Below are 16,258 nucleotides of genomic sequence, written 5' to 3' on the forward strand. Positions count from 1 at the left end.
CAGGAATAAAACAGAACTTTTTTCATCCATATAGTATTTGTAATGCTAATAAATATGTAGAAAGAGACAATACAGATAACCAACCCAACACATGAAAACTTGAAGAAATGCGATTTTTTTTAGAAGATATATGTCTGGAAAGTATAAATGCAGAAAATATCAAAATTTGGGCCAGTTATTGTATTTCTACGGTATAATTTTAGCCACTATTTCTCCCTCACCTACCCAACCTCCAACTAGTGACAAACAACTACTTGTTCTGCTTTTACCCTCTGCTGCACTCCATTTGCTTCTCTTATGGAAAGAGACGGATAAGAAAACAAATAATGGAAAAGGTGCAACTGCTTTCTCGTTACAGTTCATAGAATCATAGAATTATAGAATAGTTTGAGTTGGAAGGGACCTCTGAAGGTCATCTAGTGCACCCCCCTGCCGTGGGCAGGAACATCTTCCACTAGATGTCAGGTTGCTCAGAGCCCCGTGCAACGTGACCTTGAATGTTTCCAGGGATGGGGCATCCACCACCTCTCTGGACAACCTCTTCCAGTGTTTCACCACCCTCAGTGTAAAAAATTTCTTCCTTATATCTAGCCTATATCTACCCCCCCTTTAGTCTAAAACCATTAAAGTTCCACTTTTCTTCCCTCAAAACCTTCCAGAAAATCTTTTGTAGGCATATTGGAGGATTGATGTGAATTAGGGGTTGCAGGGGTTGGGGATTAGGGGTTGCAGAAGCAGCATGCTAGAGACTGCTAAAACTTCTGTTGTCCAAAGCACGTTCTCCCTTTGTCATATGAAAAACAGGAGAACTGTTCACAATGCTTGTTGTTGCAGGAGGGGTAGGCTAGAGGATTTGAGAAGGTTTTTTAGAAGTATACATACAGACTTTTCCTGGCTTCCAAATCATACCAACAGGCATAAATTCTTGCCAGTGCGTTACCAGATAGTGAGTGTAAAAGTATTCAGTATAAAATTACAGACAAACAGCTCAGAGAACAATATTTTCAGATTGTGTAAATCTTCAGCTAGTACTGACAGCTATATGGCCCTAGTTTGCTAAATAATGAACAGTAACTTACGCTCATTCATGTACTTTGTATTTTTATCAATTGATTTTGCAAAGCTATCTTCCCTTGACTAAACTAACTTAACTAATGAAAAGTGTTACATAGACACAGGAAAATAGAGCACTAACAGCAAGGTAAGTAGGATATATCTATGTGATCTTCTGTAACAGCAGGATGTATATATGTTAGTGCTCTCCTGTTTGCAAACTCTGGCTTCTGAAGTCTCAAGAAGGGAGTTGGAACTGCAACGTCTTTTTTTGGAGGCTTCTTGGAACACAGGTCTTGGTCTGAGACCTTCTGTAATGTAAGTCAGTACTGCAAGTGGGATGGCTTGCAGCAAAATTCCCATTGGCTTCATGTGTATTGATTTAGGCTAACAACGCAAAACCCAGCAGAATTTTTTTCAATTGCTTTTTGCATAATCATTAGTTTTCTTTCTTTCTTTTTTCCTCCATTGGTTTTGTGTTATGGAAAAACACATTTTTTTTTCATTATTTGCTGAAATTAGTTCTCTGTTGCATACACCTGCATCATTATTAGGAGCAGGAGTGAAGAAGCTGCAGTGCCACAGCAAGCGGTTCTCCTATTTGAAGCAATATGTAAGGAACAGACCTAGTGTGAGATCTAGGAATGCCTTCCAAGCCTTGGGCGTTTCAGTGAGGGGCACTGAGTTTTACTGTGGGTGCTTTGCACGCTATTGGAGTGCTGAAAAGCCCAGCACTACCTGAGGGAGTGCCTGAACATTTTGCTCTGTTAGTCTTACCTCCTTAGCTTTAGCAGGAGGTAAGTTAGTGGGGAACCAACAGCAGAACATGGCTTTGGAGTGAAAAAATGCCTGACACGGAGCTGACTTCTGAGAGGCTACCTGGGCACACGAACTCTGACCTAAAGAAGTGATGAAACTGTATTTTCTTATATGAACTAGGGAGCAGATTCAAAGCCTTTGCTGTTTTAAGTGGAAGAAAAAATACCCTCTGTTTATGTTAACAGATCTATTCCCATGATGGGTATTGAAGATTTCATTATAAGGAAAGACTGTAGAAATGAGCATGTACTAGCTGTATTCTTTTTGGAGGATTAATCTTACATAAAAAATTCATTAAAGTGGGCTTTGCTGCATTATTTAAAATGACAACAGGAGACAACAAGCTGAATATTTTGTCATTGATATGACACTTCAAATTCTCCTCCTTATTCATCACTCTACCACTCAATTAAATTACAGGCTATCAAAATCTTGTATTGTGGAAAAAAAAATTGGAAAGAGAACTAAAAATATATGCGTTGTGAGTTTTAAGTATAATTGGAATTTTACGTTATTCTGCAATGTACGGCTTTTTTTCTTTTTTGCATTTCTGCTTATTAAAGAAAATGTTGAGCAGATTGATCAATAGAAAATACAAAATTGTAACATATTCTGAGGTGGCATTACATCAATACAGAATGTTTGTCAGTTATGCTGGTTTTATTTGAATGGCATTACAGTACAGCTGGGTGGGAAAAAGCTTCCTCAGGGAAAAACATCCCACCTTGTCAAAACCAGTCAGCCACTTGTCACAAGGTAGTATTCGCATCAAAACAATGAATAATCCCCGCACCTTCTACAGGTTCATCTAAGTTCTGAGTAATGAAATTCATGTCCTTTCCCTGGATTGTGCAAAGCACTGATACTGCTCTTGCATGTTTGATCTGGCTTTCTGAGGTGCTGGGTGTCTGAAATGGATCTGCCAGAGCCAGAGTTACTTCATGTGCATTGTGCAAGGAGGGGAAGCTGCTTTAGCCAATATCCCAGACACGTGTCTGGTGGCGGGGAAGAATGGGGTGGGAATATTTATAGGTTCACAGGAATTATGAAAACAGTGAATGTGGCTCTGGTGTCAATATATGTCATGTATAAATACAATTCTATATTGTTAAGTATGTAGTAAAATGATAAATTTGTTAGACATTTGCAAATGCTAAATGTGATATACGTAGTGTGTAAAATCCATATTTGGGTTTAAAACCTATCGCCTCAGAACGCTATTTATATAATTCTTCTACTTTAAAAGTCTATTTTCTTGCTGTAGTCCCTACTCCAGCACTGCTGGGTATCTAAAGCTGCTGCAAGAATGATTTGTTTGGCTGATCTGATCATTGAACCCATCTTCAAACCTTTTCATATTTTGTCCACCCCCAATTCAAACATGAAGTTGTGTGCTTTCGTCCAGCAGTGTCTGCAGTTTTTAGCTCCTAGATGCTCTTGACCTCTGTCTTTTATTCCAAGTCCTCAGCTGAAGCTGACACCTTTTTCAGTGTCCTTTTTCCATGCCTTCACTTATGTGGATCTTGACTGTAAAATTAACCTGGTTCTTCTTCAGATACTTGTCTAGTGCCTATGCCTGTACCCGTGTGAAAACACTCATCGCAATTGGTCAAGTCTTTAAACTAGAGTTTGGGTGTCCAGCTATGTGGTGAGGTACACCCATGCTGCAGAGGGGACTCGCCATCGGTCGCAGGAGTGCCTTTTGGTGCATGCTCTCTTGCCTGTACAGTTCCCTGGGGCTACGTGTCAGCTTTCACAGGTGCTCATGTAGCAGGCTCAGACAGCGCTGGCAGGGCTCTCTCTGTGCTGCAGCCTGTGCTGTCCTGAGCCCTGAGCGCTTTCCTGACTCCCACCTGTATCACCGCCCACTGCTGTTTATCCTTAAACTTGTTTCTTCAAGTGAAGATGTCCATGTTTCATATGTGTAAGCAATCATAAATATAGGAAAATAATTCAATGCCTTCCAGAATTGCATTTAGCCTACCACATGATAAAATAAACAAAGACTGCTTCTCTCTCTTCGAGACTTCTCTGCCCCTGCTCCTTTTTTCATTCCTGTCCTTGTTTTGAGAATGAAGAATTCATCTTTCTTAGCACCATGAGAGCAACATGGATTTTCATAATCTAAGTAATAGTCTTTTTTCTTTTTTCTTTTTTTTTTTTTTTGTCTAGAGGCAAACATTACGCTAGTTTAAAAATCTCCCAGTATTATTTTTCAAAGTCAATTTTGTAGTCCTCTTTAAAGCAAAAGCAGTATTCTGTGTTTGTACAGGGTTCAGCACAGACCTTAATCTTTTCTGGACTCAAATTGTACCACAGTATAAAGGATAACATCTGCTCTTTGCAGCTAAAAAGGAAACTAACATCAACTAATGTCATCCATAGCCTTTTGTCTTACCAAGAACTTTGTTCTATAGAAGCCCTGGGTTGGCTGCCACCCTCTGACCCTTTGGAGGTTAGACATCCCAGATTGCGCTCTGTTACATGTAGGGTATCGGAAGTAGAGCTGTGCTTTCAGAGTTTGCTTCCCAGATCTAGAACTGATGGAGTGCAACAGCTACACACATCAGGATCTGTGTTTTTCACAGGGGACAGTCCAGTCTCTCCCACTGCCTGCCCTTGGGACCGGTGACTCGGTCTCTGGACTGGGATGCCCCATGCTGGATTCTCTCGTTGGATGTGCCAGAGTCAGCTGCTCATCCTCGTGTCTCAGCCAGCTTCTCCAGAGCCGACTGCTAGTCCCATTCCTTCAACCATTTGTGAACTGGAGAGTCTGTTCATGCAACACGAACACACGGTGGAATCACTTAAGTGCCTCTACAGGGTACTGAGCTAGGGAAGAAAATACAACATTGTGTATTGGTAACCAAACACAGCCTGTTTGCATATACTGTACTGACTGGATGGAGAGGGCCACTTGATTTTCTGAACCTGTTTTTCCTACCACACCTTTGAAATCAAGATGTGTCCTACCTTACGTTTCCTGACACTTGATGTACTTACATTTGTAAAATGTTTAGAGATCCTTGTATGAAATTTGTAAACCTATGAAATTACTGGAAAATAATTGTTTGCTGGGGATAGAACCTGTGTGTTACCGCTTTGATGATAAATGTACCCACTGGAATCTGTTGTGTGGCAGAGTTTTTTACTGTATCTTCAAGCAACCGAAACAATAGCTGAGACATTTTTGATATACGGGTACTCCAAAGACAAATACTATGCTGACTAAAAGTTTCACTGTATTGCCTGTCACAATCCAGCTTGGAATGCATAAATATCTTCAGTGATACGTTAAACTTGCAGCCAAAATAGGATGGCTTTTATCAAGTGCTGGCACTCTAAAAGAAGATTATTTGAGAAGTTAGTGTTAGGATCCAGACTTAAGATTTTTGCTTAAGATAATCAAGCGGTGGAGCTGGGTTCATTTTTGTGGTGCCTTGACACAATCTTGCATCGAGTTCATTTGAGATTTAGGTAGGATGGAGAGAGATACAGACTGAGTCTGTGGGAAGCTATCAGCCTAAGTGACTAAATTTATTGTTCACCACAATTCCTGAATACTTAATGATATGCTGATCTTCCAATATACAGCGACCTGTTTGAATACAAATGCTACTTATTTTGGTGTATTTACCAGATCATGCCATTCCTGTGCTATCATGTGGAAGAGCTGGCATATCATTTCCAGTGATTAAAGGAACACATCGAGCAGGTTAAAAACTCATAAACATTATCCAGTGAAAAATACTGAAATCTCCTTTTTAAATCCACAAATAAATGCATATAGATACATTTCATAGTTACTTTAGCCTAGAAGTTCATACTGTTGGTCTGAGCAAAATGAAGTACAGTTTGTTGGGGGTTTTTTGGAGGGGAGAATATTTTGTGAGAGAACATAGAAGAATTAAAAGTTGCTTTTACAAAATAAGTGTGAAAATAATTTGTGTTGAAGGATATGAATCCAAGGAGCATAAAAGATGTAATGAGAGCCTATGAGCCTCCAGAAAACCTTACAAAATAGCTTCCAGAAAGCATAGGGCACCAAAGGATTACTAACAGGAAACTAGGGGCGCTGTTTTGAAGCTCAGTAGCTCCATTTGTCATTCCCTTCAAATGCAAATCTTCCATAAAGGTGTTTTAATTGTTGATTTACCCAAAAAGAGAAATTTCTGGGTAACTTATGCCTGACCAAATATACCATCTGAAAGTCAGCTTTACATCCCTATTTAGGGATGTAAACAACAAGATGCCGTTGTCTGCAACAATTTAGAAATCACTACTTGCTTGAGAGTTCTGCATATAGTAAGATCCTCTAGCATCAGGCTGCCGCTTGTTTACTTCTCTAGATAATAGAATATTCCTTTCACATGGAGATATCAACCCCTTGACAGTAAACAAATGGTAAAGGTAAGGGAATCTAAGTCATTATGTGCTAGAAACTAAAGAGACTAGGCTATACAACTAGTCACCATTAGCAAGCTGAAGTAAAGAAAATACTAATTTTTAAAATGCTGTGATCTCCAAGAGCTTAGAAGTGATGTATCGTTTAAGCTTATAATGCAAAACCAGGGTATAACCAATGGATGCAGATGAATATAAATTGATTTGGTGGCAGATGCACATCTGCAGCTGAGACCAAACAATCAATTAAAAAAAAAGAAGCTGGTAATTCTTCACACTTCAGAAAGGCTATCCAAAAAGACTGTTAAGGCACCTGAGAATTTTCACACAGAAAAAAATGTACTACTGTGCCAACATTATGAAGCACTGTTTTGTTCATTGAGGACCTAAATATGAGGGTGAATGCAGAAAGAACTCCAAATTTTATTAGAAGAAATGAGAGAATATTGTGAGGAACTCCAGAAAGACTAGACTGAACTGTGTGAACGAGCATCACCAGGGTACCTGGAACTCCAAATCGACAGGCTGGGAAGGAACAGAGAAACGGCTCATTCACTTTTTTAAATTCAAGGTTAGCTGTAACAGCTCAGGAGAAATACCTGGCTGTGGCTTATTGTATATTGTGGACAGTTTAATAAACACTTCCACTGTTAACCGAACTGAACAGAAAGTTAGCATGTACAGAAATGGGCAATTGTGCTGGAATGATCGTAATGCCCTTCTACGCTTTCTTGCCCTCAACACTGTGTTTATTTCTCATCCCCTCGTCAAAATAAAACACAAAAATAATTTGAGAGGCAGAGAAAAAAAAGTCATGAAAGAGGCTTCCTTTGGATTTGAAAAACGTCGGAACAGCTAGTGTTGTACTGAGAAAGTGAAATGGGCGGACTACTCGTGTCACCACTTGGCACACCCCAGTTTCACACAAACCCCGAAAAAGACAGGCATTCTCAGGGAAAGAAAAGTTTGCCGTGTTAGGACTTTTTACCTCCTTCCCAATCTTACTCACATACTTATTCATTACATTAGCTTTGCATATATTAGCATGTCTCCTTTGTAATATTAACAATTCTGAAAAACTTCTTGCTGTGTAGCCTGATTAGCATGCTAATTAGGCCTCTCCTGTCAAGCACTTCTAGAGTGGTAAGTTATTTCTGGGTATAAGCAGTGAAACGGTATTTAGTTAAGTAGCCAGTTTAAAAGTTTATCTTCAGATCTGGATGTTCTTTTAAGAACTAAATGTAACGTGTTATTCTACTCCAACTTGGATATGATCTCACCCTGGAACCATACAGGAAAACTGTGCTAGCTGAGCAAAACTTTGATTTCGATAACATTGTGTATATGTTACGTATGTACAAACATAAGAATTCAGAGTTTTTCTGGATTATACACACCCAATACACACACCCAGCCTAGGAGAGCTTTTTTGGTGACATCCCCTTCTATCTGTCTATCTGTATGCCACTAAATCACTGAGATATTTTTCTTTGAGAGGAAAATAATGGCACTGAGTTTGTAATTTCTTGGACATGGCTTATGAATATTTTTTTTTTGCCTTACCTCAAACATATTCCAAAATGTTACACAGCAAGTGTTGCTATTTGGAAATAGCAGGCTCTTTTTTGATCCTTTTTAAGGGGAGAATACACCAGAGCGAATGATGCACATTCAGCTAATCCAGTACCACAAAAAAAAAAAAATCTTGGAGAGTAACACAGGGAATTGTGTTTGCGATATAAATGAGCATTTTGAAAATGGGTAACATATTTAACTACTGTGAATAATCTGTGCATAACAGTTGGAATTATAAAAGCCCCGTAATATGTCTATATTCCTAATGTGTTTCTTTGCTGTTTTGCAGGCAGACCAGTAATGATTGTAGTTGAATACATGGAGAATGGATCCCTTGACTCCTTTCTGCGGGTGAGGTGCCATTTTCTGATGACATTTGAATAAGACGCCATTCTAGGTTAAGATTTTAAATTGTTTATCATAAATTAATTTCTACATAATGTTATTCATCGATTTTTAGTGAAGAATAGAAGCACTTTCCCCAGGGCACATTTCTAAGGTACAGTGATACATTAGAGCATAGCTGGAAAAAAAGGAGATATCAACTTAAGAATATAATTGATTTCTTCTACAAAAGTAGTTCCCATATTTAGCAAAATGTATTTCAAATAGCGTTTTTGTGAAGGAAAAGATAAATTGAAGCACACATGCCTAGCCTTATGGAAGTGGTTCATTTTTCTCAATCACCTTCAAAAATACTTTGTTATGATTTTTTTTCATTGGTGAACTGTAGAATAGACTCAGTAATTGATTTATAATTATTTATGGTTACTTGCATTTAACAAATTGAATTAGAAAACAGTTCATGGGTGAAATATCCTGGCATTAATTAACCCCCAAAGGTCACTAATAAATATTAAAGAAGGGCTACAGAAAGCATGAATAATATGTTGGCATGATTGGTTTTAATTTTTCTTAGAAAAGTAGAAGGAAAAGGTGACCCCCTAAGCTAAACTTATCCTAAAATGGTTTCTTTGTTAACAGAACCCCTGGAAATGCTCTGGAGGCCCACTGACATAAGACCCTGTGTGAATAATTTGATTGTCAAGTATTTCAAATCTGTCTCAAAAAGTAAATGTCAATCCGTACTAGCCCTTGCAATGCCTTGCCATTGCCATCTTGCAGAATGGTAAAGCTGGGGTTGTAGGCAAGGTCAGGGCGGGGGATCAGGGGACTATGGTTTTGTGAACTTGTTTGAAAGGGTATCCCAAGTGCAAAGGAGAGGTGTTCAACAAGGAGCTGTGAAAATATTTGCAGGAAAATCTAGATGATGGTGATCAAGGATGCTGTGATGGCAGGAAGAAGGAACTGCTAAGAGAAAAGAGTGAATAAGCAGGAGGGAAAGAACAGCCAACACTTTAGAAAGAAGAATAAATCAGTGAGAGGGAGAGGAAGTCATACAGAGAGTACTTGTTTGACAGCAGGTCGAGAAAAGAGGTAGCCACAAGAGGAGAAGAACACCAGGAACAGAGGATACTACCCTGAGAACCCATCAGAGCCATTATCTTAGATATTTCTAGACATTGTTTCTCCCTTCCTTTTACTTTTGATTATTCCATTGTATTTTTTCTCTAGCATTTCCTGCTGTCCTCTTCATCAACTCTCCCAAATAATTTTTTATTTTCCTTTGTCAAGACACATGACAGACATCTGCTATGTTGTCAGAAACACACCAGCACCACAGTTTCTGGTGAGAATTTGCTATCTCTCAAAATCAAGTTATTTTTCTGGAGAGAGTTTGATATCATCAAGTTCTTCTTAGAAACTGGGTAGGTTTTAAAAATCACCCCCCTTGCGTTTCTGGTTCATCTCTCTATCCATCTGCAGCAGACAGACTGCTGTTCATTTGAGTACCTGGGGCTTCCCTGGTCTGTAATTTTTCAGCAGTGCCCCGGGAAGACTTGCCTGGGCCTGAAACTCTGCTCTGTGCGTGTGTGTGCGTGTGTGTGTGCAGAATTTCACAGAAGAGAATAAAACCAAATACTGAAATAATTCATGAGAGAGAATTACCTTTCTCTGAATTGCTCTAGTATGATATCTGTATTCCAATTATTCTTCACATGCATTTATTTATCAGAATGGTTACTACCTAGTAGGATACTTTAACAGAAACTGACATCAGCAAAATTATGATGTTATTGTGAAGCAATACTTCTCACATTGCATCAGATATATTTGTAGGCAAAACTGCTGGCAGGAAATGTGAGCTAATCATTTCTGCAGCTGGTTTCCATGTATATTATTTTACAGTTTCAATTCACACTTCAGAAATGGTTTATTCTTCTAAAATGCTTTTTAAAAGGACTAATATTCAGCATTCCAAAGCACTGCAGATAAATCATCAGCATTTCTGTTAATAATTAGCAGAGCGAATGGCTGCAAAGTAACCTATTTAAAAAGAAATCCAGCTGCTTCATTAATAATATTGTTTCCTGCAGATAGAAGTCTACACTTTTAAAAGCTTTTGTGAAGATACAAAGAAGCAGAGAGGGTTTATCTTTAGCAATCCTAATGAAAGGTGTGCAGTGAATATAACAATTCTTATGTGGTGAGATTTGCAAGGGCTTATAAAATAGTCTATCTTTCTTACTATTTAAAAGAATCACTTGTTACAGTGCAAAGTGTTTTTACCAGGAGGGGGGGGGAAATCCATTTCTCACCATAAAAAATATTTCCCCCCACACCGCAACCTGCAAAAATTAACCATCACATCCCTCCAACCTGTCCTTCTCCAAAAGCCTGCAAAAATGGGTCAATCTTACAATTTCAGAGTGAAACTCTGTGATGAACCATGTGAGGGCATTCCAGAAGACTCCTCATAGAAGACATTTGCCATCAGCCTCCTCACGGCCTTGGTGTGATGTTAGCTTTCATGCCAGTACAAGTTGTGCGAGGAATCATAAACTCCAAGTAAAACTCCCCTTGACCCCTACACCCAAAAATCTTAATAGCCTTTACTTCCTTACTTTACAGGTAGGAAAATAAAGCACCGGGATGTTAAGTGATCTGCACAGTATCGTGCACAAAGTGCATAGCAGAGAGTAGAAATGAAATCAATTCCCCTGAATTCCAGGCCAGCAGCTTACACTCATCCTTCATCTTTCTTAGTGCTCTATTTTGGTTGCAGTTATGTGGCCAAGTCCCCAAACCAGTGCCTCACTTTCTGCTATTTGTATGAATTGAACAGCAAGCTCAGCTAGATTGTCTTCCCCACCCTACAAAATATCCTGTATGCTGGCTGCTAACTTTGAGCTTTTGGGAAAAAAATTTGGCACGCACTTGCAATACGAAGATGCTTCAGATATATTCTTAGTGGAAAAGCTCAGCTAATTAGAACCAATTCTGTAAGATTATGGTAATTAATTACAGCAGTTGTGTACCACCAGACATCCTAAATTGCTGGAGACACTTGACACTAGATTTTTCTCAGAAATCCTGCATTATTTTTGCAATTATATAAATCTCATTTCAATAAGATGAAATCAGTTATCTTTTTTTCTCATAGAAGATTGATGCGTGTAAGCTAATCGTCCCACAAAAGTATACCTGAAATTTGCTGTCAAGGAAATGCTCATTTGACCAGAAATAAGGTACACGTGACTTCACTTCTGGTAACACTTGGAGAGATTTCTCTGAAAAAGGATGTGAGCTTCCAGCTTAGTATTTCCTCAGGGGCTAGAGGCTCTTCTTTCAGCATTGCTCCAGCAGCTGCCAGATAGGACTAATCTGTGCTTGGGAAGAAAGTGGCTAATACTTCAGCTTGGGAACTGAGGAGATCCAGGTACAATTTCCTATTACCAACTTCACACACAGACTTTGGATGGGACACATTGTCTTTACGTTCCAGTCACCTGCCTGTGTAATGGAGATCTTAGCAGTCACATATTCTGCAAACATATGAGGAAAATAATAAACACACGAAGAGTTGAAAGGGCAGCTATCTGTATCGATAGAAAGATGTATCAGTAATTAGGATAGTTGCAGTCAGTATATGTTTGCTCAGGCTTGTTGATACAGAGTACGGAAGATACAACAAGAAAGACAACCAAGAGAGACATATAATAGAAAAAAAAAAGCCTAGAACCCCAAAACCTTTTTAACAAGCAGTTTGCCACTGCTGTGGGTTTGAGATGCCTGTTCTCTGAGCATGGCCATGACTAAGTAAACCACATGGGTATTGAATCACTGCTTGGTGATCTTGCAGTCTTCATACATGACATAAGTGCAATCCCATTTTGCTGAGGGAAAACGGAGATGAGTGCCACATTGCACCCAAGCCCATGCAGCAGTTTGGAGGGTGATACAGTAATACAACCCAGGTCCGAATCCCAGTTTCACTCCCTAGCTGTTTGTGCTGGACACCACAATATTTCCCTCAGTCTTGCCTGTCAGATGATTGCAATAATTCCTATAAAAGTCCTTTGCCCGAGGTTGGTCCTTTCACCCTCCCTGGCTCAGCCCACTCTCTTAAGTAGATGCCTCAAAGACTTATGGAGCTATTTAGAGTTAAATCTCATCTACTGTTTTCACAGCTCCATCTAAAGGGTCATTCTTGGCTAAAGTAATTGGATTTAGCATCACATAGACAGGAACAGGGTGATTAGGAGGCTAGGTGGCTTGTGTGTTTGGGGGGCTACTGCTTCTTGGGTCCAGTTGCACAGAATGCTACCTGGAGAGCATCTGCTGGCTGTGATCTGCGCTCACCCTCCTCGTGCATCGTTCAGTATGGGCATGGATTTAAGCCACAGAAAAGGAACACAGTTAGAAGTTGACTTTTGGGGATGTTTGTTTGTGGTTGGCTACCTAGAATCATGTGAAATGAACCAAAAAACTGTCACCAGAGTACTTTAACTTCTTTCAGTATTCTTCTGCAGCAGCAGGCTACCAGACTACTGTCAGTGTTTGTTTTGTTCCTGCTCGGTGTCCAAGGTGTGCTAACCGATAGTCGGCGCAGCGAGGCAAGAACCAGGGACACAGCAATATTAATCAGATGAGCACTCATGGTATTGCGGCAGGTTCTGTAGCAGGCCTGATACTAAAATAATCTATCAATCAGCTGTATCCACTGCACTGTATTTGCTCACCCTTCTTTATTAGGAAGGGAATGTGCACTCTCCAGGGATCAATGTGGGAAAGAGAGCTCCTCAGGGGTTGCAGCATTTTCCCTTAACTGTACCCTGAAGAGATAGATGTTTAGGTTTGAAAGATGCTCCAGTCTTGCCCAGTTTTGTGAGACTCTGAGGTGTAGAAGGAAGGGATTCACCTACCGACGGTAATCACAGGGTCATCTTGCTTTCTTCATTGTTACTATTTGCAATAGTAATACTCCTCTTCCTACCTAAAAATTTGTGACTGATATATCTCCTTTCACTTCGGAAATTTAAAATAATTGTAAAAAAAAGTTAAATTTATTTAGAGGCATGCATAGTAGGTAAAAATGCTGTAAAATATATTTTGTTCTTCCAAAGAAAGTATTTTCTAAGGATTCTATAAAAAATATGCCTTAGAGCACCAACTGCAGCAGACTGTACACCAAATGAAACCCTGGAATTCATCACCAAATTTTAATCCCTTGAGGCATGTCTAGGAGAGGCTAAGATAAGTGGAAAAATGTGTGGGAAAAAAAATGTTACTAGAAGGAGAAAATATTATGATATATTGCTCTTTGACGCAGTAATCGTTATGAAGTTATTCTCAGAGTAGCTTTGCTATCAGGCTTACCATTTTTTCAACTAGAGTTTAGATGCTGCGGCAGATACCTACATTTAGTGAGTTTGGGGGAAAGGGAGAAAAGAGAAAAATGAAGACTTGTAGAAAGTTCTACAAAACGATGTTGTAAAGTGTATGTTGTATATCCATCTAATATGGCCTCACTAGATGGAGTCAGCTTTGGGGAAAAGGGGCCAGATGGCCTTTCCTAAGTTTAATGGTTCTCGTTATGCATCCAGAGAGGCAACAATATTAGAGCTCATAAGTAATACTCTTTCATTTGCTTTCACATGCAGCATTCATGTGCACTTTTATTTATTGGAGGCACATTCCTCTCCTGGTAGGATAAAGGTGGCATTTTGCTTTCAAAAATTACTCTGTAAAGAAGAAAACCTCCACTGGAGACTGCTGACACCAATATTTCTTTCTGAACCAAAAAAACAAATTGAGCAATTAGAAACTGAGTTTGAATGAGTACGATACCTTAATAGCGAAATTGTAAGCAGCATGTATTTATGTGATCTAAGATTACACTGAGAAGCTGCCGCTGATGCTACAGAGCCAACATTTGTTCTCAAGCAATGTGTTACCCTGCTAAAAAGAGGTAGAAAACAGTATTTCTGATACTGCTGTGAGAAGTTCATTTAGAAATGCTGAGTATTTTTAATCACTGTAGATATTCTTCCTACTGAGCAAGAGGAAATTTATTACAAACTGTCTTGTATTTGAAGCCAAAAAGAATTTGATAGGTAATGTGGATGCTTTCAGTGTGCTCTTTATCTTTGCAAACTTGTGGAGAATACGTAAGAAACCAGGAGATCAGAATAGAGCCAATGTCATCCATGTCTTTAAAAAGAAGGGAAAAGAGAAGCCAAGAAATTACAGGCCAGTCAGCTTAATGTCAACTGCTGTAACATTTCTGGAAAAAATTATCAAAAAAGTATTTATAAGCACCTTAAAGATAACAGTGAGATAAGTATGAGCCAACATGGATTTGTCAAGAACAAATTATGTCAAACAGTCTGGTTTCCTTTTGTAACAGGGTGCAGGCTTTGTGGGTATGGGAGAAGCAGCTGATATAATAAATCTTGAATTTAGTAAGACTTTAAAACTCTCTCACATGAGATCGTTATAAGCAGCTAGAGAAATATGGTCTTCATGAAATTTCTGTTGGTGAACACCGTACTGGCTACATACTGTATGGAGAGAACAGACTTTGGATGGAAAGGTATATGAAGTAGGGTTGTTCTGCAGTCTGTGTTTCCCCAGATTTTCATTAACCTTCTGGATCCTGAGACTGTGACTAAACTTACGAAATTTGTAAGCAATGCAAAGCCGAGTAGGAACACAGGCAGACAGCAGGACAGAGCTAGAATTTAAAATCAACATGACAAATTTAAGAAATAATTTAGTAACTAATTAGTTTTAAAAACTAATTAGAAATAAGTAAGAACAAGGGCACGATACTCCAGTGAGGCTAGAATAAACAGCTATAGAGTAGAGGACAGAGAATAACTGTTCAGAAAGAAGTCTGCTGGAAGAAATGGGGCGTCACGTTGCTGTGAAAATGAAAAATACCACAATGGAATCTAGACACAGGAGCATCCCCAGCAAGGTCTGTGAAGTAATTTTTCCTCTCTGCTTCATATTGCTGAGGCCTCAGAGCACTGTGTCTTGTTTGGACCTTAATGCTTCGGGAACTGTATGGAGTAGGTGGGCAGAGTCCACAACAAAATCAAAAAGAATAGTTGCCAAGCAAATAAGACCGGTGGACTGAACCTCTGTTCAGTCTTGCCCAAAGAAAAGGGCAAGAGAGATATTTAGTCTTCATAGGCATAAAAAGCAGTTGCAAAGAGGAATTGAAATCTGTGCCAGTCAAAGTGCCATGTTCAAGGGAGGCATCTTATTTAAGTTGACATCTCATTTAAGATGTTGTATAGAGTGGGCAGGATAAGCAATATTGGCCCTAATGGTCTGTAAGTGCAGGTTAGAAAAGCATGTCAGGAATGACACAGGGTAAGGAGGTGATCTGATCCCCCCCAAAGTCCCTTCCAGCTCTGTGATTCTGTGACAGCTATATTCCAGTGCACCAAAGTGGGTAGGGACACCTGGTTATTCCAGGACATCCCTTTCTTGTTGCTGTAGCTGAGTAAGGAAAACAGGGTCACGGGTTGCAAGCCTACTGCTGTTCTGTCCAGATTTGAGGGTGGCTATCGCATCTTCAAATAAGCTTTGGAAGAGCTCCATCTTGCAACATATTTTTAATAATAAAAAGATTTCCCATATTTTAAATGGTTGAAGAGGCACTTAGATTCTTGTGTAGGATCACTCAGTAGCATTTAAAATGAACTAAAGTAATTTCAGGTTTTTATGTATTACATTTAATGGCCTCACGTTGCGCCAGGGCAGGTTTAGATTGGATGTGAGGAAAAATTTCTTTACTGAAAGAGTAGTTAAACATTGGAACAGGCTGCCCAGGGAAGTGGTTGAGTCCCCATCCCTGGAGGTATTTAAAAGACGGGTAGATGAGGCGCTTAGGGACATGGTTTAGTAGGCATGGTGGTGTTGGGTTGACGGTTGGACTCGATGATCTTGGAGGTCTCTTCCAACCTTAATGATTCTATGATTCTATGATTCTATGATTCTATAATAAAATTAGGTATTATTAATTGTATGGAACCCTGTTAACAGTTGATTA

At 39.3% G+C, this 16,258-nt stretch overlaps 1 protein-coding gene across 1 annotated transcript in view; it reads left to right on the forward strand.

Annotated features, from left to right (window-relative positions):
* The window catches only part of EPHA6 (EPH receptor A6), a 493,783-nt gene that overhangs the window by 418,154 nt on the left and 59,371 nt on the right, over positions 1-16,258 (forward strand). Inside the window, exon 13 of the mRNA XM_009323940.1 lies at positions 8,141-8,202. Within this exon, the coding sequence (XP_009322215.1) occupies positions 8,141-8,202 (62 nt within the window). The remainder of the gene's footprint in view (positions 1-8,140; positions 8,203-16,258) is intronic.

The sequence above is a fragment of the Pygoscelis adeliae genome, unplaced genomic scaffold (assembly GCF_000699105.1).
Source record: "Pygoscelis adeliae isolate BGI_AS28 unplaced genomic scaffold, ASM69910v1 Scaffold124, whole genome shotgun sequence".
Classification (NCBI taxonomy): Eukaryota; Metazoa; Chordata; class Aves; order Sphenisciformes; family Spheniscidae; genus Pygoscelis; species Pygoscelis adeliae.